The 22,373-nt window shown below is 35.8% G+C and overlaps 2 protein-coding genes, 1 non-coding gene and 1 pseudogene across 3 annotated transcripts; 1 reads left to right on the forward strand and 3 right to left on the reverse strand.

The window, feature by feature from the left end:
• Nucleotides 1-222: 222 nt before the first annotated feature.
• On the reverse strand, nucleotides 223-3,914 carry LOC137934947 (large ribosomal subunit protein uL1-like). The gene is made up of 5 exons (XM_068779549.1): nucleotides 3,811-3,914; nucleotides 3,302-3,350; nucleotides 1,375-1,594; nucleotides 739-1,110; nucleotides 223-605 (listed from the first exon to the last, which is right to left on the reverse strand). Exons 2-5 carry the CDS (start codon nucleotides 3,304-3,306, stop codon nucleotides 552-554), a joined length of 651 nt encoding a protein of 216 aa, XP_068635650.1. The 5' UTR covers nucleotides 3,307-3,350; nucleotides 3,811-3,914; the 3' UTR covers nucleotides 223-551.
• Nucleotides 2,847-2,968, reverse strand: LOC137935582 (small nucleolar RNA snoR83). Its single transcript, XR_011109283.1, has one exon. It is a non-coding gene; the product is annotated as a small nucleolar RNA snoR83 (small nucleolar RNA).
• Nucleotides 3,915-10,712: 6,798 nt separating the features above from the next.
• LOC137935424 (laccase-6) lies at nucleotides 10,713-13,139 on the forward strand. The gene is made up of 6 exons (XM_068780079.1): nucleotides 10,713-10,829; nucleotides 10,916-11,067; nucleotides 11,155-11,399; nucleotides 11,492-11,620; nucleotides 11,980-12,921; nucleotides 13,009-13,139. The coding sequence occupies exons 1-6, from the start codon at nucleotides 10,713-10,715 to the stop codon at nucleotides 13,137-13,139; spliced, it is 1,716 nt and encodes a 571-aa protein (XP_068636180.1).
• Nucleotides 13,140-13,589: 450 nt separating this feature from the next.
• Nucleotides 13,590-21,644, reverse strand: LOC137934987 (ATP-dependent Clp protease proteolytic subunit 2, mitochondrial-like; annotated as a pseudogene).
• Nucleotides 21,645-22,373: the final 729 nt, after the last annotated feature.

Consider the following 22,373-nt stretch of genomic DNA (forward strand, 5'->3'; position numbering starts at 1 on the left):
TAACAGTCACACGTCTATGGTAACCCATACACAAGACTAATTATGAATTTACCTAAGTTAACTAAGATTAAGGGAAATGAGGATTTTTACCTATCGAGGAAGGATGGTGGACCGATGTTAGCATAGTCGAAGAGTAGAGGGGTGACCATGCAATGTCAGCAAGGAAAATCCAACGCAAACATTAAGGCAAAGACTATCTCCAAGGGACAAACCGAATCAAAGTCGCTGGAAGAGGAGAGATCATTATCGAAGAAGAATATGCCCACAATATATAAATCGAATTAACAGTAGGCATCCATCGATTGATAACATGCCCTCGATAAAGAGTCGAATCACAACAAACGACTTAACACAAAATTCAGTCTGCCATAAACCTGAGTATTTTTCATCATGAACAACTTTGTCTCTCTAAATAGATAAACTAAATAAATAGTGCTTATCAATTCTTCCCTGGAGTGAAAAACAAAACAGCAGATTAACCTACTACCAAAACTCGATGTCATCGGGGGAGGTTTCACTCCCTGTAATGCAATAGGCTTTCCTGACAAACTCTAGAACACACGGTATGTTTTCCCCATTGTGGTCTTCAGATACAAGCACCTAACCTGGCACACAAGCGAAATACAGAGAATGAAACACACACAATTCTACTCCACGGATGGATGCTTATGATACATATCACTACATAAATCTATGTGGCTCAGACAAGCAAATGGACTAATTTCACAAAATACTTACATTCTGCCAGTTCTTTTTCAGGAGAGACACAAGGAAGTTGACGCTGAGCTGCACATTCTGGAAAACTTGTTTCTCCTCCATTGCACAATTGCCAACAGCAACACCCATGCACAGCACCTTCTTAAGCTGAAACTTGACCATGGCTTTGGTCTCGTTCACCTTTGATTCCAGAGACTCCTGGTGGGATACTAGTGTAGGAAACTTTCCCGCTTTGTTAAGACCTGGGCCAAGAAGCCTTGGAATCTGCTTAATAATGGCCTCAGAAGCCAAGAAAGCATGGTACTTCTTAGCCAGCTTCTTCACCAGCTTCTTATTTTTGTTCATTTTCTTTAGCGCCTCCACATCCATGTAATCTAAACCTATCTTCTCAGCCTGCAGCAATTATTGAATGGATTAAACACCCATATGGAATAAATGTGTCAAACCCGAGATGATCATGTTCTTATAATACATATCCACTGTCTAGTTCTTTTTTTTGAAAAATAATACTACTTGCCACACACTTTCAAACCTCAACATTTCATTTTTTGAAAATGGAAAACTTCTTCATTTCATAGTGAAATAAACAGCTTTCATGATGTCAAATGCCACTGCATCCATGTATGCAAGATTCCAAAACATAGCAGTACTACTTACCTCTTCAACATGCTGAGCATCACCAAGCATGCAAACTTTCATTTTTGGCCTAGGTATATGAGGCAATTTAACAGAACCACTGAAACGCTTGTCCTTCTGTGGATCATAATTCTTGAGTCCAATTTGGAGCTCAATAGTCTCTGTAAATTTACGATTCTTCTCCTTAGCATCACCCATAACCTGCCCAATGGCTTCCCTCAAGACATCACTCTGAAGTTTACTGAAAAATAAAAATGACATACAAAAATCAGCACTACAGACCAACAGGATGCCAAGTGCATACTTATAGTACCTAGCAATTTGTCATTCAGTACACCCACTGTTAATTGATGTGAAACACCAAAGATCACCAAGAGAAAGAGAATTGGGTGAAAGAGAGTGAATGTGAATTCCCCTTAGAGAATGTAGCTTTTTGTGTTAGTGTGTCCTATAAAAAGTGTAATGGAATGCCTTTTCTGTGTTACTGTAACCTCATGGAAAGCAGTATGGATTTGATTAATAAAAAGGATTTATGATGAGATAGTTAAAAAAAATGAAAATTCATGCAACTATTAACTACTCAAAGTCTCTAAGTTATAAAATAAGTTTTAATATAAAACTTGAATTTAACCTTTATAAATAACTAAATCAAATTAATTATAAATTTAAATTAGATACAAAATTAAAATAAAATATTACATGTATAATAATTCATATTAATATTAAATTAAAAAAACTATCATTGTATAACATAATTTGAATTTTGATAAAATTTTAAATTAAATTTGAAATCATTTAATCTAATTAATATAATTAAAAATGGCAAATAATCTTCCAAGTGAATAAATTCAGCAAATAAAAACCATTTTTGTTTTATAGTAAACTATATTTTATTCTATTATGTTACATACATTATTAATTTCATAAAGATTAAATTCAAGTTCATAAAGGTTATATGTAGTTTAAACCAGTTATTTTTAAATTAAATAATTATTTAAAAAAAAAAAAAAGGCAAAGCCTCTTGTTGCATGGTCGGAGGCTTTCCCTTAGAAGACCAAAGAAGACAAGATGGGGACAGGGAGGATCTCTCCCCGCTATCGCCCTTCTGTCATCTGAAGAGGGATATGGAAACATTCAATGGAAAGTGGATTCCACTTGTGAGAGGGGGAGTTTCAGATTCCACCATTTTGTAAAGCAATAGGGTGATCTACTTTTTCCTGGGTAAAATAAATTCTACTCCAACTTTCCACATGCATTACCACAGTTTTGTAACTTAAGTGCACTGACAGGCCCAAAACATATAAGCAGAACCAAAAGCACATAAAACAGATACACCCTTCACAATGCAATCAGCAGGTTCACGAGAAGGTTATAACCTGCTGAAAGGCCAACAAGATTAAGAACTTGGTCATATGCCCAGTAGAATTACACTAAGGTCCAGTCCCGTTACATCTCACAGAGACAATAAGAAAAATTTGGTACTGTTAGCAAAGAAATGTGCGGAAATATACTATTGAGACACCTCAAGAAGTAAAAAGTGCCATCAGCGAAAATTCCATAGTCAATATAGGCCTCCCATGAATCAAACGAGGACAAAAAAAGATTCGTTTGGGATTATGAAGGCCCAGCTTCAGTTGAATTGAAAGCCGATAACAGGAAGTTTCCACTGTGAAAATAAAAATTTATCATTCAAATCAGTATACTAATGATTCTCCATTCAAAAAGTAAATTGTCCCAAAAAAAATACATTAGGTATAGAAGAGTCCCACTCCAACACCAGTCAGTAAAGAGTAGTGTGAACAAATCCAACACTGCTAAAAACTTCATTACAGGACAACCGCACTTTAAAACACAAAGATACGAAAATTTTCATGTGTATCTATATAATGAAAGGGTTAACTGTAAATCCTGTACGTAAAGAAATCACTAAACCTTCAAATAAACATACCTCATCGTTTCTCCGTGTATATACCACTACAAAATAGGTGCCAAACTCCCTGCGCATACATAAGAGTGAATAATAAATAAATAAGTAAGAAAACAGGATCATCTGTTTGATGCAAGGGATCAGCACTACAATATCAGCAACATAGTATAAGATCTTGAAAACCACATTAGTTTTTTTCTTAAAACCAATAATCAGGAAAAACAAGTGACCAGAGGAAGGAGAAGCTTTTCTTTTTTCTTTTCTGAACACGGAAGAAAAATGAGAAACATGTTCTTTAAAGATCCGCTATTGTACTTCTCAAGCAATCTCGAATGTACTAGATTTCATCAAACACACAAATGAGAGAAAGTCCATAATAAAGCAAGCTTCAGAAAAAAAAAAAAAAAAAAAAAGTAACACAAAAACCAGGGAATAGATACAAGAAGTTTATGCGCTACGGTGGAAATAAAGAGGAAAACCCAGTAACTGTGGCGCAGACGAGGCTCACGAGATTAAGCAAGAGACAGTACCAGAGCAGGGATTCAGGGTAGGCGGGGCGGCGGCCACAGGAATGCAAGACCCTGAAAGAGAAGATAGGGCTTGGGAGGCAAGTTCGCTTAAGAAGAAATTTATGATACACGAGCGGAGCAAATCAGGGTTTTCGTCAAAGCTATTTGGGCCAATAATAGTTTAGCTTGTCGGTGTTGGGCAGCTATAAGGTTTCATAGCGAGTGGGCTCGACCCCACGGCCCTTCAAGCAACCTCTATGGGCCACTGACTAGAGACCCCAAGCCAACTCTAGACCGTTAAGAAAAAGACTATTTTCAACAAATCACATTATCTCCACTTTGAATTGGCCTAGTCTTCACATTTCCTTCCATGGTCCTAAAGTCCTAAGCCAACCTAACCAAACTCTCTATTTTCCCCTTTTCATTCATCCCATATATTCTACCCAATTCGCCTCTCCAACTAGTTTTAAAGGAAAAAAGGAGTATGGACCTTAGTCGATCTAAGTGTAGTGTACGTAATTCTTAATTTAACCACCAAAATTTAAATTGAATGACTTAAATTTGACTACTTCTTATTTTACATTTATTTTTATCTTATATATTCTTGATCGAAGTTCCATTTGAGTTTTTTCTTGTTTTTATTAATTTTTCTAGTAAAACATATATAAAGGCATTGTTGTAAATATAATAAAGCAAATAGTATTCTTGTAATGAAAAAAGAATATGAACCTTAAGTCCATCTAAGTTAAGTTAAATGAAATGAAGGTGACTTGTGCTCGACTCCGACCAATCAAGTTCCCATATAGGTATGCTTCAATCATGCAACGATGTGTTAAAGAAGACACTCCCCATCTTTTAGGCATGAAGACTCATGACTATCTTATTGCATGCTAATTATCTACCAAATAATGTGACATCTCATATCATCTAGTTGGGTTTACTTTTCAAGGAGTTGTGCTTCAAGATGATAAAGGTTGACAACTTGAAAAGGGTACACATTGCTATTTATATGATATTATGTAAATTTGAACAAAAAATTTCACCGACATTCTTTGTGTTATGGTGCATCTGCAATTCACCTACCACAAGAGGCATTGTTGTGTGGTCCACTACAATATCAATGAGTGTACCAATAGAAAAGTAATAAATAGTTCTTTATCATAAAGTTACGTGTGCAATACTTTTATCATGTTTTTCCTAACTAGTTTAATCCAAATAATTTTTACACAAATTGAAAAATATAGTAGGAAACGAAGTTCGACTTGGAGGCTCTATTACTATAGCATATATTAACAATGAAGAATAAACTTTCTACTTAATGTACTTGGATGGGGTGGCAACCAGATTCAATTGGCCTGATCGAAGTTATGATGGAGATCTTAGGTATGTGAAAGAACAAATGGTAGTTTCTCACACACAACATGAAAGTTGGGTGGCAATAAAGAGTTGAAGATGACCTCATCCAAGTATAGGAAGATGATTTGGGTTGTAGTGTGTGGAATTTAAGATTCCATGGTGGAAGGACTCGGTCAAGGTGGTGGAGAAAGAGAGGAGGAAGAAAAAGAGAGAAAAAGAAAGAAGGAAGAGAGTGAAGGCTGGTTGAGAAAGACAAAGAGAGTTGTTGGAAAGAATAGGGTACACAAATTCGAGAAGAGGAGAAGTTTGATGCTTTACCTCATGCCTTGAGGCTTTTATTTATAGTTAAGATAGGAGGTTTACAATGCTTACAATGCCTTTAGGACTAATAGTTTCATGAAAGAAAATACATAAGTGAATATACATCATCTTACATAATTACATCCTTATGTCATCCTTATGAAGATCGCTTTATCTACCTCATTTGCCTCCTCTAGACATTATTAGGTATTTTATTTCATTTTTTGTATTTATACTACTATTTTTTTTGTTATAAATGTGTATCATTAATGTTCACTTATTTTTCCTAAACGTGGAAAAGATTAAAGATCAACTCTAAAAAACTTTAGAAACAAAATTTTTGACATACATGTGCGGCCAAACTCATTCGTGCAAGTGCTATGAGATGGTCTATATAATATTCTTGATATTACAAGGTTTAGTGATCTAACTTTATTTAATGTTACGTTTATTGGGTGAAGTCAACAAAGTGGACTTTTCAAAAACACCCTCTAGACAAGTCAGTGGATGGGCATCTAAGGAGACTAAAGTTGCCCATATTAGTATTACATAATTTTAAGTTTTACTTATTTGTTTAATTAAATTTAGATAAATTAATCATTACTATATACAACTTTAATAGGAACATATGGACAGTTTAGTCCAAGAGGATTGGGTTGTAGGTGTTGAGTTTGACTATATCACTATATATGATCAAATGATAAGTATACGAGTTGGTTATTAGAAGTGGATGGGTCCCTTCCTATAGTTCAGAGTTTAGGAGTTGTCATTGCAGTCCAGACAGTTGACTTGAGGAAAACAAATGAAGAACTTGCATAGATGAGAGTAATAGCCACACTACAACAAACTGCTATAGTATGCTTGAGGCCCAAATTATTCAGATCATGAGTTTGTTAGGTTCTCATGTCATACTAACTCCTTTCGATGATTTCGAATGATCTTCACAACGCCCAATCAGTTCAAGCTCCGCCCACATTTGTCCTTTTTTTATTTTATTTTTTATTTTGTTTAAGAGCAAATATAAAAGAGTCTTACATGACTCTTACTGTAAGAAGTCTTTGAGAGCCAGAATTAATATGGTGAAGTCTTACAAGAGTTTCATAGGAGGAGGTCTCACATAAGAGACTCAATTAGTTAGTCTTCTACTTATATTTAGTTGTTCAATTGTTCGAGAACTTATCTTTTAGTGTTTAACTTTAAGAGTAACTGAGACAAGGGTAGTTTAATTGTAATTGGATTCTACTTTTTTCCTCTATTATAAATAGAGACTCATGTACTTAAATTACAACAAGTTAGTGAAGTATATCTCTTTTCTAGAAATTCAATATATTTTTGTATTAAAATTTGTGAACTTTTACTATTATATTAGAATAACATTCGTATTTTTTTGTACATATTTTGTATATATTTAATCATATAAATATATAATTTTTTGCATAATTTATATTTTTTATTAAATAATTTAAAAGGTAAAGAGGATTTTATTAATATTAAAAATATAAAAAATTTGCTCGATGAAGTTATTTTATCATAAAAACAATTCTCAATGAAAATTTCACCATAAAACTATTTTTAGAAATATAATTTCACCACAAAAACTATTGTGGTTGGCGAAATTATTTCCCCATATAAACTATTGTAGTGAAATAATTTCGCTACAAAAACAACTCTAACTGAAACAATCTCACCTAAAAAACCATTCTCAATGGAATAATTTCATTGAGCAATATTTATTAAATTTAAAAAAATATAAATAATTCTCAATGGAATTATTTTACCATAAAAACTATTCTTGGTGAAATTATTTCTTTATAATATTTATTCTAGGAAAAATCGTTTTTTAAGTTTTCAAAATATTATTTTAAAAATAATTATTTTAAGTTTTCAAAAAATAAAAAATTATTCTTGGTGAAATTTTTTTCATCATAAACTATTCTAAGAGAATTTTTTTTGTAAAAATTATTCTCGATGGAATAATTTTGATCATGAATTTTTAAATTATTTCATCAAGAATAAATTTTAATTTTCCATAAAATATAAAAAATAATACTCGATTAAATATTTCACCGTAAAAAATATCCTAGGAAAAATTATTTCCCCTTAAAAATTATTCTCAATGAAAAAAAAATTATAGAATCATTTTAAATTTTGTATAAAAAGTCAAAATCGTTTAAAAAATTAAATGATTAATTCTTGGAGAAATTATTTCACAAAAAACATAATTTTCTATGAAATAATTTTATAGTATATTTTAGAAAAATATAAAAATATTTTTCAAAAAAATAATTATCAGGGAAATTATTTTGCTTAGAAAATTATTGTTGGTGAAATAATTTGCATATAAATGGACAATTATTGTTGGAAAAATTCATGTTTTTCCAAAAAAAAATTGGGTTATTCTCAATAAAAAAATTAGCAAAAATTTTGTGGAGAATAATCTCCTCTCTCATGTCCAATAGTTTTTTTTTTTTTCATCTTGTTATTTCTCTTGCAACAAGGATTTTCTTGCCTTTCTTACTAGGTTTTTTTTTTTCATTTCAAGGGTTTTCTTTCTCTCAAAATCTCTTGTTCTTCTTCTCATGCTTTTCTTTAGTCTTTTTTTCTCATTATGTCTCATATTCTTTTTTTTTTTTTTACGCCTAAAGAGAGAATATATATAGACTATGTTGACATATTCTTGTGAGGATTTTAAGAACTAAATCCTAATCTTCTTTTTGATATTTTTATTTTTATCTCACAAAAAAATTATAATTTTTTTATTTAAAGTAGTAATTCTCTAGCATAATGTGATACAATTGTGAGTATATAGCTGATAGGAGAAAATCAACATATGGCTATATATAGTATTTCAACAAACTCATATTTTTATTTTTTATTTTAATTAAAAATAGTATAAAAGCTCTTATGATGTTGTTCTTTTATATTATAAATTTGTGTTCATAAATTTTGAAAGGAACATTACCTAGAAGGTTGTAGCAATTGACAAATTTCTCTAGACACAATTGATATGGGCAAGTTCTCAAAGAGAGTTGCTGATGTTGTTGATATATAGACCTCCCATGGTATCCTAGATTAAGAAAAATAATTACTGATTATAGTCCAAATCATAGAAACCTAATTACATTAATAAATAAAAAAAAGGGTTCCTTTCAAGCTAAGAAAATGAATTTCGGTCAAACCCCATGTCTAGTCAAGTGGGCAAGACGATTCAACCTGTCATCGTATAGTGAGCATGAAGAGTCGTCGAAGCCAACTCATTTGTTAAAAATGCTTTAAGATCAATGTATATTTTTTGTAATTAATTTTAATTTATTATCTTTCAGTTCATCTCTCAGTACAGGAATGTGAAGCTCTGTAGCAGATTTTATCTTCTCAAAGGAGATGCGTGTTAGTACTTCCACCGGTTGCCTGTACTTCACCGGGCCTAGTACTCCTGCAGTACCTTACCTACTTCATTTGTACTAAATGCTTATAATGTGCCTTTCATGCCTAGTCTGTCGCCCCTGCGAGTACAACTTTGCAAGGATGAGGCTTTCAATCAAGAAACCTTGTAGCAGCGGCACGGATGTGTTCTTCGATGGGCGACTGATATTAAAGAGATGAACAGCAAGAGCTAGGAGAGATCTGCTGCATGGTATGTTCAATCTTAGAGAGGTAAAATAAGCTCTCTCTATGAATTAAAATTTAAATAAGGGTCGTTTCGGTTTAGAAATCTTTCATAACATGTATTATTTTCTCATTCTAGCTTTTTTTTTCTCAGAAAACATAAGCAGCCGGGACTCTAAAGCTGGGACAAGAGACGAGTGCTGTAACTGGCAGCAGAATTCACTAGTGGGAGCTCCTTGTTGAAATTTTCGGAAAAACGGAATCCATTAACGACTACCCTGCTTTTTATATTTCTACTATTGGGTGTGATTACCTTGCTCCAACTAACGAATCTATTTTCGGTGCTACGTTCGCATTCTAAATTCACGAGCTTTGATCAAGCACGCAATGCAGAATTAAGTAAATAACACTTCAGTTAGTACTCCCTGTTCAAGCCAAAGAAGTCAGCTGTAGCGGAAACATTTCCTATATAAAATTCATATACCAAAAGTCTGGTAAAAGCGATTAGTTAGTTGTTCCTTGTCTGCAAAAATCTTTGCTCTTTACGTACACACTACAAGGAGTTACCGATTCAACCATAGAGAAATGAAGCAACAAAGAGATGCTTTCTGGTTACTTGCTGACCGTTTCGTTTTTGCTTTGTTGAGATGTAGCTTTCAGATCATGGCTCCTATTTTCCCCAGTGTTGTTATTTTAAGGGTATTAAGAAGTTTCTGTGAGGCGGAGTCTTGCATGCATGAAACATAAAAAACCAAAGGGGACGTCATGTGTTAGAGAAAGATAATTGATGTGATAGACCAGTTGTATGAGCTGTAGTAGGAAGTTAGAACCTTCTGTCTTAGTATACTGTTTAGGTCAACTGCTCCCTGATCTCTGATGCTCCATCCTTCCCTTGAATAGATACAAATTAGTGAACGTAATGTGTTTGAATTGTTAATCAGTAATCATAATTTGATTCTTACATAACTTCTTCAATGTTTAGAAGGATGCAATCAAGATCCCAGCCATATAAACTCTGTTTTTAAGGGTGGATGAACAAAGCAAACTATAAATCGACAACGCTAAGCCGGATTCAGGTATCGACTCAATGGCTGCTGGCCGGCAAAACTAATAGGATCCCCACTAAGACACGCGTGTTCTAAGGAGAAATGTGTAGTTTACTCCATCGGAAAATTGTTAACAGTTTTCTTATGATTGAGGAGAAAAGTGTGTCATGGAGTCATCTTTCCTGGGAAGGAAAAACATTTGTTTATGGCAATAGTAGTATAGCTTATCAGTACCAACAATCCCTTTTCCTCTTCTTTCACTGTTGGGGCTATTGAAATCTCTACCATTAAAGCTCACTGATGTGCCATTAACAAATGCATCACTGATCAGAGAGAGAGCAGGTGGATCAGTTTGTTATCATGGGTCAGAAGGGATGATTACAAATAATAACAAGGTAGATGCTTGTGGAGTTGACGAAAGCTCTCTTTCGTTCTTTAGGAAATAAATGAAATAAGAATCCTAACCTTCCCCATGTTGAATAATCACAACTCCAACACTTTATATCATCTACATTTCTTATCTATTAAATTTTTTTTGTAAGTTATGACTGGTTTCACTTAAATACCCACCCTCTTCCCCTCTCACAAGCGGTAGGCCACTCAAAGCAGAGTAAGATGGCAAAGGGAAGTGCGTGCCTTCTTCTTCTGCTAACCTTCTTCTCCTTCTCAACCTCCTTAGCTTTGGCCAATCAATGGCCTGTGGGAAGCTCAACTAGGTTCTATGACTTTAAGGTCTCTGCACTCTCTTTCTCTCTCTCTGTCTCTGTCTACATCTCTCTCTGGTCCATCTAACGAGTCATGAGTGTTTTTCTTTACAGGTCCAAACGATGAGAATCACAAAGCTATGTAAGAGCAAGGACATAGTGACCATCAACGGGATACTTCCAGGGCCAGTAGTGTATGCTCAAGAGGATGATAGAGTTATCGTCAAAGTAACTAACGAGACACCACATAATGCCACAATCCACTGGTAAAATTTGACACTCTTGGAACCACTTCCACCATTGCAAGCCTTCTCAATTCGATAAAATCAACAGTTCATTGTCACTTTCCACAGGCACGGTGTCCGGCAAATCTTAACGTGTTGGTCCGATGGCCCCTCCTATATTACCCAGTGCCCAATTCAAGCAGGCCAAACCTTCACATATGAGTTCACCCTTGTGAAACAGAAGGGCACTCTCTTGTGGCATGCTCATGTTTCATGGCTTCGTGCTACCGTCCACGGCGCCATCGTAATATACCCGAAAACAGGAGTTCCCTATCCTTTTCCATACCCTTCTGAAGAACACATTCTCATCTTTGGTTAGTATCGTTTTCTGTTCTGGTCTTACTTCTCACCATTTTGCAAGTGTTGTCTAAGTCGATTTTCATTCACTATTTTGGTGATGAAACAGCTGAGTATTGGCACAAGGACGTGTTAAAACTCGAGCAGCAGGTGCTGGCCAGTGGCGGAGCCCCGCCGGCCGCTGATGCGTACCTCATCAATGGCCACCCTGGTCGTCTCTACAACTGCTCCAGCAATGGTAATCCATACTTATCAAAAAAATTAATTCCCAAAATATAATAACATGGAATCTAACTAAAAAGATTATATATCTTTCAAATGGTGTTACTAGTTTATTAGTTAATCATCTTTCACTGCCAGGGTTATGTGACATTAAACCTAATTCTATTTTTATATTTATTATCCGCGGTAAATAGTAGCACTGAAAGAAGTTCATCTAATTCATTACTTTTTTTCTTCTGGTTCCCTATTTGACTCGTTCTCTCTCCCTACCAATGCTCATGTAATCATGTTATCTCTCATCTTCCAGGAGCTTGCTTTTAAAGCTGATTAGAAACGAATCAATCTAAACCAAAGCTTTTTGCACTAATCTTTCAGATGCTTACAAGATTGAGGTGGTGCCAGGGAAGACATATCTTTTAAGGTTGATTAACGCAGCTTTAAATGTTGAACAATTCTTCACCATTGCTGAGCATAAATTAACAGTTGTTGAAGCTGATGCGGAGTATGTTAAACCGTTCACCGTCGACCACATAATGCTCGCGCCGGGGCAGACGGCGAACGTTCTTGTGACGGCGAATAAGGCCATTGGCAGGTACTCCATGGCAGTGGGAACTTACATGTCTGCCAGGAATGTTTCGTTCCAAAAGGTTCCTGCAGTGGCAGACTTCCAGTATCTGGGTGCAAAACTGAACAGTGTGGCACTCTCAGCTGAGCTCCCTCGATTTGACGATAATCTTCTGGTTAAGTCAAACATGGGCGCAATGAGAAGCTTAAACCCTGTTGATGTCCCAGTAGAGATTGACACGAATCTTTTCATTACTGTTGGACTAAACGTCCAAAAATGCAACTCATCCAACCCTAAGAAGCACTGCCAAGGGCCGAACAACGGGACTCTTGCGGCGTCGATGAACAACATCACCTTTGTTAAACCAAAGATTTCGCTTCTGCAAGCTTATTATAGCAAGATTGATGACCACTATACTGAAGACTTCCCTGGTGTGCCCCTCAAGAAATATGACTTTGTTAATGGTGCACCTAACAACATCCCTAATGATACTCAGTCTGTCATTGGGACCAGAGTGTTTGTTCTTGAGTATGGATCCAGGGTTCAGCTAATCTTGCAGAACACCGGAACAGTTGGAGTTGAGAATCATCCAATGCACTTGCATGGGTACAGCTTCTATGTTGTGGGGTTTGGAAGAGGGAACTATAACCCCATGACTGCACTGTTCAACTTGGTAGATCCGCCATACATGAACACTATTGGAGTCCCAGTCGGCGGGTGGGCTGCGATTCGATTCGTTGCCAACAATCCAGGTCTGTTTAATTAACCAAAACCTTATACTTTTCTTAGAAGACCTGACTGATCACGAATAAATAACAGTGAAGGTGGTTTTTGTGCAGGTGTTTGGTTCATGCATTGCCATCTAGACATACATCAGTCTTGGGGACTAGCCACGGCTTTCATTGTGAAGAATGGGGAGGGAGAGTTGGAGACCCTTCCTCATCCTCCTGCAGATTTGCCTCGATGCTAGGGATAGTTCAAGGAGTTCGATTCTTTTGTCTTGGGATAAAATGTCATTTCTTCAAGTGAAATGTGTACAAGGGAGAAACGAAAATAAGCATGGGTTGTGTCTGTATTATAAGTTTGCAACGTAGAAAGATGTTAGGGGAGAGGATGAATGAAGCCAGGTGCTTCGCTTCCTCTTTGTGGTCGTCTCACTATGGTGGAAGACCAATGTTTTGATTCCATGTTAAGGTAAAATAAAGAGTAAGCTTCTTTCCCCAACTAATAAACTCAAGATCTTTGCACTTACTAATCCATGTGAGATTATTCCTTAACATTTTTGCTCACTCCTTCACGTGTAAACCCTCTTTTATAGTTCTATATGTAGATAATTTGGATAAAGGCCCACATATGAATATTTGCTTTGATACCATGTCAAGGTCAATTTATTCTCTTCTTCTCTTAGGTAGTGCATATTTGCAGTTAATTGTGCAAGTGGTGAAACAATGACCTTGTCTTCCTTTATAGATAATTTTTATTAACTAATCATTTTAGATCAGTTTTGTTGACATCTTCACTCGTTTTTTTCAGAAGAAATGGTTGCCACTTGCCCTCTCGTTGTTCATAAAACCCCATATAATATAATCAGGACAGTGACGACCCAGTTGACAGTGTTGAGGTCTTGAAATTTATCTACTCATAACATTTGAAACAGCTTCTGGTGCAACTGTTGGTAAAATTTTAATGCCGAGAAGATCTCATCATCAGATGGGGCATGGCTTTTAAGGATTGACTTCCTCCTCTACGCAACAGTCATTACTTTCACCATCTTCTCCTGATGTGAATATCAATCTCTTGTTGCTGTACAGATTCAAGTAATCAACCTGACAATGGAATCAATATCCAGGGTTTAAGAACCATAACCATTAAATCTCAATACCAAAATAAAACCCTAATTTGACTGTTTAACCTGTTATGGATCCAATAATAGAAGGCAAAATGCAGGAACAGGACCAATAGATTGGTCCAAAAGAGGTTCCCCCTCCTCACTCAGATGTGGCAGTCTGGGGCCAGGTCCTACTTACTGAGTCCTGGACTTTAAAGAACTGGAGAACCGACTTTTTTTCCCAGAGCTGCATCAAAATTAAACACATGACCAACTAGAATGTCAGGGCATGTACACCGATATTCAGAAAATAAATGGTATGCAAAGGAAAAGATGTGCAATGGCCAAAACAAATTGCTAAAAAAGAAAAAAAAACACGGGCATAAGACTGATTTTATTGATCCTAGAACTGACTAAAAGTGAATGATGAATTAGAATTTCTTCAATGCCTCTTACAGAGTAATTCATTTTTCCTTTTTATGGATTCTGCAAGGATGACCCAGAATGGTCAAATTTTTGGAATCAGTGGACGAATATTACTTTATGGCAATTCTCACTATTTTTTACCTGACACTAGCTCCTTGATCTAATAGATCCTATCTAAGCACCAAGCAAGCAGATTATGCAAACGGTTTAGAAAGTCATTGCAATGTCTGCATCCCAGGATGTCAATAGAATCATACTCTACCTTACAGCCAAATACACCAGCACAGCTCAAATATGTGCTCCAGGAATGCCTCCCTGAGATATTAAAATTAGAAGGATGTATAATTGAGAGAGCTCAAATGTGTGCTCGTTAGGTAAAAATCCTCATTTCCCTTAATCTTAGGTAACTTAGGTAAATTCATAATTAGTCTTGTGCTATGGATTACCATAGACGTGTGACTGTGATTGGAGTTTAACTTAAGTAAACCTTTTCATTGAATGTTTCCATTTTTAACCAAATTTTTTTATAGTTGACTTCTTTGTTTTGAGATCTATGGCAAACCACCAAGTTACTAATATGAGAAATCAAATTCTACAAACTTGGTGGTCTGCAAATTCGGATTCCCAAGGGAAGCTTGCAAGCATCAACTTTTCGGGTAATTCCCATAATCAATTGATAAAGGTAACTTGGGGTGAGTCTCTATGAGTCAAATCAGTTATCCAAGAATCCTTGATTTGTTACTCTTCTGGTGCAAATTAGTCAGGTATTCATATCCAAGAAATCTTATAATCCACAATCCAAGATAGGAGCTTTAGTTTCACCATTTAACCATATTTAAATTGAATATTTAGTAAATCAAGTCATCCTCTATAACAAAAAGCTGCTAAAAGTATTGATCAAAATAATTATTCGAGTAAATAATTAGCTAATCACGCAAAATCAATTGATCCAAATTTCAAAACAGACGCTGAATTTTGGATTGCTTCGATCACAGCAGTTCAAAAACAGTAGTACGATCTGTGACCACAAACATCAATGGAGAAGAATTGTGTCCTTGAATTCTGTGATCACTGAACAGTTTTTGAGTAGTGAAATCATCTCAGCACTCAAAACAAATACCACGATTTACAGTACCATGGCAGAAAGTAGAAAGAAGCTAATCAGATCAATGGAGTTATGTGACCGGAGCACTCACAACCAGATATTTGCGTTATACTCGGCGCTGGTACTCCATCGGTTAATCATGTCTGATCCAGTGTAAGTCTTTGCGTGCGCTTCTTTTCCTGAATTTTTTCCTTGCTCATGGCTGAATGTACTCAACTGGTCTTCCACACGGAGCGATACAGGTTAAATATATCAAACTTAAATCAAAACAACATTGAAAAGACAAAAACATACAGAGATCAAAATTATCATATTTTGTTACCGTTCATCCATAACCAGTCTCATCCCAAAGAATCTGTTCATCCTCATAGGAAGAATGAATTCATGACCAAATTCTAATAGTATTGGACGACTGACATGTGGAAATGTTCCAATGCCTACTTAATTACCAAAAAATAAGTTTGAACTCCATAACAATAATTGCGAAAGAAGAGGACGCTCGTTAACATCATCCCATTCTTTCTTCACTTCTTCCTACTGCTGTCCTAACTTTTTAAGAGTAAATAGTTCCCCACCAATATTCTTGAGATAGAATTTTTCATACAATATGAAACACGTAAAGCAAAAACAAATGAGATTTTCATCAGGAAAAAGATTATGTAGGAGTTAGAATGGTAGTACTCTTCTCCTCTCAGACAGTTTGAACCAAAAGAATCAGTTCCAGACACGAAAATGAAACATTATTGTACATCCTCCTTTACCTGCAAAGTCCAGTTAGCATACTTTTGAGAAATTGAAAAAAAGTTCTAAATAACAATCTAAAAACGTATTCATTATCCGTTTCCAATTACTTAAAATTAGATATTATTTGGTCCTATGATGGTAGAGTTTAAAAGTTGTCAAATGTAAAGTTGAATCACACTTAAAAACATTAATCATGTTTTTTGCTAAAGAAAAAATTGTAATAACCCTATATATTATGAGAAACCATCAAACATTCTACGAGATAGCATATTACCTTTTTTCCAGTTTTTTTGCAAATCCTTTTTGTGTGCTCTTACCAATGACCATCATGTTTTAAAGATACAAGCAGACACAACCTTGGATGCTCACAAAAAATACGATAGAGTAAATAGAGGTGAAAGATTTGCTCATCTTCCCTACAACTTAACCCCTTGAGATAGAATATGACAAATTCAACAAACAAAAAGTGGAAAAAAGAAGAAGCAAACACATATATGGCAGAGGGACCCCTCTTTTAACTTATACCTGCTAAGACTTCACAGTGGCACTCACAAAGTAGAAACAAAGATTATTTCAGATAAACGCTCTCTAATCCAAATGGAGATATGATAAGAAAACAAAGAATAATGCTTCCAAAATGAAAACAAAAAAGACAAAGAATAATAAAGAAAGATAAAGATGCAAACAGGGTTTGCCATGTGATGCAAAACCCTTCTGCATCAACATCTTGAAGGAGAAGAAATTTACAGAGAGAGAAGAGAGAGAGAGAGAATGCTAGTCTCATGAGAGCAAGACACATAAAAAGAGAGGTTTTCCATAGAGAAAATGGGACAGAGTGCAACACAAGATGATTTCAGATAGAGAACACTTTGTAAGTAGAGGAAGGGAGGAAGCCATTAAAGAGAATGGTTGGGGAGAGTGAGAGATCTCTGGTAGAATGAAAGTAACAAATAATGATGGAAAAAAAGTAATGTGGTCGAGAGAATGGAACTGAGAAAGGGAAAGTGCCAGGTATGGTAGAATAGAGAAGCATATTAATCACTGGAAGCATCACATTGTAGGATTCAAGGGAAGAGACTTTCAAAGACAGGTTAATGTGAGATGGGTGGAAGACTGTAGTTTTTAAGTGCTGTTCATGACAAACAGTAACAGACTACTAGTATTTATAGTGAGAGATAATAAAAATCTATTGCAATAAAAATAGCACAAGTCCACATGGCCATTATACCCAATGGCATTGTAACAATTCATACTTTAGATTCAGGAAACCATTATATATCCCTGGTCTGGAATTTAAAAAAGTTACGCCTATACCTATCTTCTGGATCTCTTCTTAAGATCGATATCAAAGACCAAAATGAAATAAAAAAATCAGAAAAATCCTGCAACAACCACTTGGCTCTAGGAAAGGCTGCTCTTAATGTACATCAAAGAAACACCAGTTACAAGCCCGTGTAAACTTAAGACATTTGGCAAAGATATTTTTTTAGTAGTGAGACGATTACATCAAGAGAAGAGGAGGAGATTGTGTAAAATTAAACAAGAGAGATGCATCACATTTGGCAAAGACATACTATATGAAGAGAGTATAGTAGCATCTATAAAATGTTGCTCATCAAACTTTACCTCAACTTCTTTTGAAATCAGAGAACACAAAAGCCTAAGATCAGAGTGAGAGAACACAACAGCCTAAGATCAGAGAGAGAAAAGAAGAAACAAAGTTGAAAGGAGGCCCCAGACACATTTAGCAGTAAACAACTAAAGCACATAAAGTACAATTAGCGAGTATTATTAAATATAAGGCACTATTGTAGCTCATTCACTCCAACCACTCATCAGAATTAAGAGTCAGACATCACCAATACAAAATAATATCTATAGTAGTAATACCCATTATGGCTAGTTATAACCCTAGAGGTTCAAGAAAGCAGTAGTTATGCTTGGCCATGCCTCTACAACAGAAGTAACAATAAGCTTTCAGATAAATTCTCTTGATACTTAAACAAACACGAAATAAATTTTAATCTAGCAAGAGCCACTTGGATGTAGGAAACCTGCAGTCCTTAAATCTCATCATGCAAAGCAACTCACCACCATTTCAAAAAAAAAAAAAAAAATTACACACCAACGAAAAACAAAGCAGATATAGGAATATGAATAGTTACCGGTGGATAGATTTATATAACGATTTATGAACTTTTCCTTTATCTGAAAAAAGGCCAGCAGCAAGCTACAAAGAAAGGAGAGGGTTGGTCATAATGAGGGATTGGTTATCAATCTACCGCTTCAGCAAGGCCGCTAAACTATAAGCAGACTTACAACATTAAAAAACAAGACACGAATTTCATGAAAAATATTCCAATGTCTCCTAGGAGGGTCATTTGAATTGCTGCACCAACTAATAACAGTCTTAAAACCTTCATAAACCATAGAGAACAGCATGAATCTCTGCTAAAACTGACTCAGGCTGACCTAAACAGCCAACTAAAAAAAGGGTCACAGATCTATCATGCCATCAGACACTCCTAGAAGCAGTAGGACCAGGGTGGAACAACCATCAAAACCTAATATGATATCACCATGGTTTGAAGAGGACCATGAAGAAATAACAGGTTGCATGTAGGCCAAATGGTTGGCAACCAGATTCCAATCACTTCTTACCATCCTCCTTAAAACATTGCTTAACTCCTTGACGGTACAATCCCACAAGATGACACGATGGGAGATGTCATCAAGAATCTTCTCCAATGATGATATACGAAATAGTAGAATCAATAGTTGGCTTCCACAATTTTTTGAAAGGACAAGGGTAGATAATTTCACAAAAAAGACTAGAGGAAAAGGCTAGAAAATAGAAGAAATACTTATACGAAATTTGCTATTAAAAGAATATATTTATATGAAATTTAAATAATAAATACCCAGAGGAAGTCAATAAAAAAATGAATTCAGCAAAATGATTATCCCTGTTAGTTTTTTTTTAAAACATGATCATACTTGTTTTTGAAAATGGTGATTATATTAAATAGCCCAAAGCAAATGATACAAAGAAGGTCAAGAGGGGTTGATCATGACAAAGAGCAATTGATAACCAACACCCTCTTGAGTCAGCTTGTCTGCATGCCACCGGCAGACCCGTTCACATGCAGCTAACCACAGTTCCTTGAAAGGCTGCAGACTTCAAAAGAGGAATTCCAATGCCTTCAAGGAGGTTTAAGAGCCTTAGCACACCAACTTATGACTGATAGTGTCTTCAATCCCCCAAGGCTCTGAGAAGTATCTGTGGTAAAGCTTCAAACCCTCAACAATGAAGTGCCTTTTTGGGGCAGACATGTTAGATACCAGCTTCCACTCACTTTCAATCATTTCTCCTGAAAAGTCATGAACTTCAAGCAGGGTCCCATGATGTCACTTGCTGATTAATGCCTTCAATTAATTCCCATTGCAGTAGCCTTTCTGTTGAAATTTCTGCTGTCCTTTTCATTCCAAATACTCCAGGGAATGAAAGAGAGGAAAGATTTCCAAATCAACCTACCCAGAAAGGGAATTTTAATGTTAACCACTTTCTGGACGACAAGATTGGTTAATTGTCTCTTCAGTGGATCCACAGAGAGTGCATAAGCTATTTATTATAGGAAACAATCTCTTGACCAAATTATCGAATGTGAGAATTCTACCCCTCATAGCACTCCAAACATGACCATCCCTGTCATTATGCACTTGTAGTTATATTTATTTTTTATTTTTTTATCAGTTGAGGAGTGGTAACATTGTTCCTATTTGACAGACTGCAGCCCATTTCGTTCAATTTCATTTACACACTCATTCTGAAGTGCATGTAAGTGTTCTTTGTCAAGTAGGTATTCAATATCACTCAACCAAATGAGTTTCCCTAAATACTAATTTGATTATTTTCATGTTAGTTCTATTTAGAATAAACCACTGACCTATGACCTTACTTGAACAGAATCTGTTCTATAGGATCATACAATTTGTGTCCTTAGATATAACCAATGACTTTGATCTTGAGATAGTAACCAAATAGAGGGAAAAAAGTTTAAAAAAAAAAAAAAAATCAGAAGTAGAAGCAGAAAATCGAAAGAGAGTAAAGAGTGTCTATAGAGTAATATAGTGATTGGGAAGCTGAAAAAGTCAACAGGTGGAAAGGTAAAGGAGTTATGAAAAAGTACATATCAGATAATACTAGTTCAATTTTAGACATATTAATTTATAGAATATGAATTAAGCAAAGGTATCAATCAGTTTAAACTTAAAATAGTGTCATATGCTACTGTCCTTCGCCCCAAGATCCATAAACCTCATGCATTCTCAGATCTCCAAAAACATACCAGACATGGAGACTTAAGGGGCAGTAGCAAAACATCAATACATTCTATGCCATGATTTTTTTTTTTTTTTTCTATCAATGGCTCTATGCCATGATTTTCACTCACATATCTTGACATAAACTGGAAAGGCGTCAACAGAAGTAAAGAACAAGTACAAAGCAAAACTTTTTTTCCAGAGAAAAACCTGGATTAGATCCACGTCTCTCTAATTTAGCTTATATAACTACTGTCACGACAGGCAACGACACAGATAAATAAATAACCCTAAAAAAAGTTTTTTTTCTTTCAAGAAATAGCATACCTATCTAATAACTTCAGAAAATTTAGCTTCTGCCAAAAATTTATTCATCACTCTCTCTAGCTTGAACATTCATCGTTTCCTACTACTGTTACCCACTGCATCAGTCACCAGAGACATGGGCCGTTGCTCGATCACCTCATCAATAATCCCAAACTCCTTGGCCTCGTCCGGCGACATAAACGTATCCCTTCGCATAAACTTCTTAATCGTTTCAAGCTTCTGCCCAGTATGCTTGACGTAAATCAAATTAAGCCTCTTCTTCAATTTGAAAATTTCCTTGGTATGTACAGCAATGTCGCTAGCTTTCTCGAAAGCTCCACCGGGGCCCCAGCGGTAAGCAGGAGCGAGCCCATGGAGGCAGCTTGGCCGATGCAGAGGGTGGTGACCGGCGAGCGGATGTACTGCATGGTGTCGTAGATTGCGAGGCCAGCAGTGACAAGGCCGCCAGATGAGTTGATATAGAGGTGGATGGGCTAAATGGGGTTCTCAGACTCGAGGATGAGAAACTCGGCTACCACGAGGGAAGCGGTGTCGTCAGAGATGAACCCATTGATGCAGACGATCCTCTCTTTGAGGAGACGGGAGAAGATGTCGTAGGCGCTCTCCTCGAGGGAGGTGTGCTCAATAACCATCGGAATCAGGCCATACGACCGGGACCGGCTGAATTGAGGCCGGGCGACGGATAATCGGGACACAAGGGAAGACGCGGACCTGAACATCTAGTGGTCGCAGTGGCGGTTGGGGTGCGGTGTTGAAGGGTCTGGAGATGTAACCGTCGAGGAGAGTAAAGAAAAAATCAGTTTGGAATTAGGATAATAAACTAAAATTGTAAATAAATCTTTTGCAAAAAATATTTCAAAATCAAATCAAGCCTTGTATAAAGAATCCTTGGAGTATTAAGCAGGGAGTAGAGGTATAGCTCTATGATGACAATACTGTTATTTTTATATTTTATTTTATATAATATATATAATATATAGAGGATTGATCCAATACCAAAAGCTATTCGGTACAAAACATAAGAAATATTGTCTCAGTCATCCGATCATCATCAACGGCTATCTAAACTATTCAATCAAGAAAGGGAAAAAATTAAAGCATGTATCTAACTCAAACAAATTTGAAACTAAATCAACTCGAATTTCATATAGATAGATAGAGGAATTTGCAAGGTCCGGTGAGGAACAAATCCCGCGTGTTTTTAATTATTTCAAAGTTTGAGGTCAACTTTACAGATTAAGTTCATGAAAAAAATAATTTCATACCAAGGACAGAGGATTTTGAGGTGGTTCATAATCCTTCTGCAGATTGTTAGTCCATCATTAAGATATTCAAGTACATTGAGATTCCACTAAGCTTGAGTTGTGCTATGACTACAAGAAATTGCCTCTAATGCTAATTATAATGGTAACTACATAGGGACTTACACTACTAAATTGACTATAATAACT

The sequence above is a fragment of the Aristolochia californica genome, unplaced genomic scaffold (assembly GCF_029961685.1).
Source record: "Aristolochia californica isolate CCGP_79_NKW_82.1479 unplaced genomic scaffold, dmAriCali1.0.hap1 SCAF_6, whole genome shotgun sequence".
NCBI classification, from domain to species: Eukaryota; Viridiplantae; Streptophyta; class Magnoliopsida; order Piperales; family Aristolochiaceae; genus Aristolochia; species Aristolochia californica.

What these genes read in the sequence shown, in the direction of transcription:
- LOC137934947 (XM_068779549.1), bottom strand. An exon ending in ATGCTCAGCATGTTGAAGAG is followed by an intron (nt 1,111 to 1,374) that starts GTAAGTAGTACT and finishes TAATTGCTGCAG; the next exon opens with GCTGAGAAGATAGGTTTAGA. An exon ending in TGAAAAAGAACTGGCAGAAT is followed by an intron (nt 606 to 738) that starts GTAAGTATTTTG and finishes CTTGTGTGCCAG; the next exon opens with GTTAGGTGCTTGTATCTGAA.
- LOC137935424 (XM_068780079.1), top strand. Translation starts at nt 10,713, where the DNA reads ATGGCAAAGGGAAGTGCGTGCCTTCTTCTTCTGCTAACCTTCTTCTCC. An exon ending in AGAACACATTCTCATCTTTG is followed by an intron (nt 11,400 to 11,491) that starts GTTAGTATCGTT and finishes GTGATGAAACAG; the next exon opens with CTGAGTATTGGCACAAGGAC. An exon ending in ATTCGTTGCCAACAATCCAG is followed by an intron (nt 12,922 to 13,008) that starts GTCTGTTTAATT and finishes GTTTTTGTGCAG; the next exon opens with GTGTTTGGTTCATGCATTGC.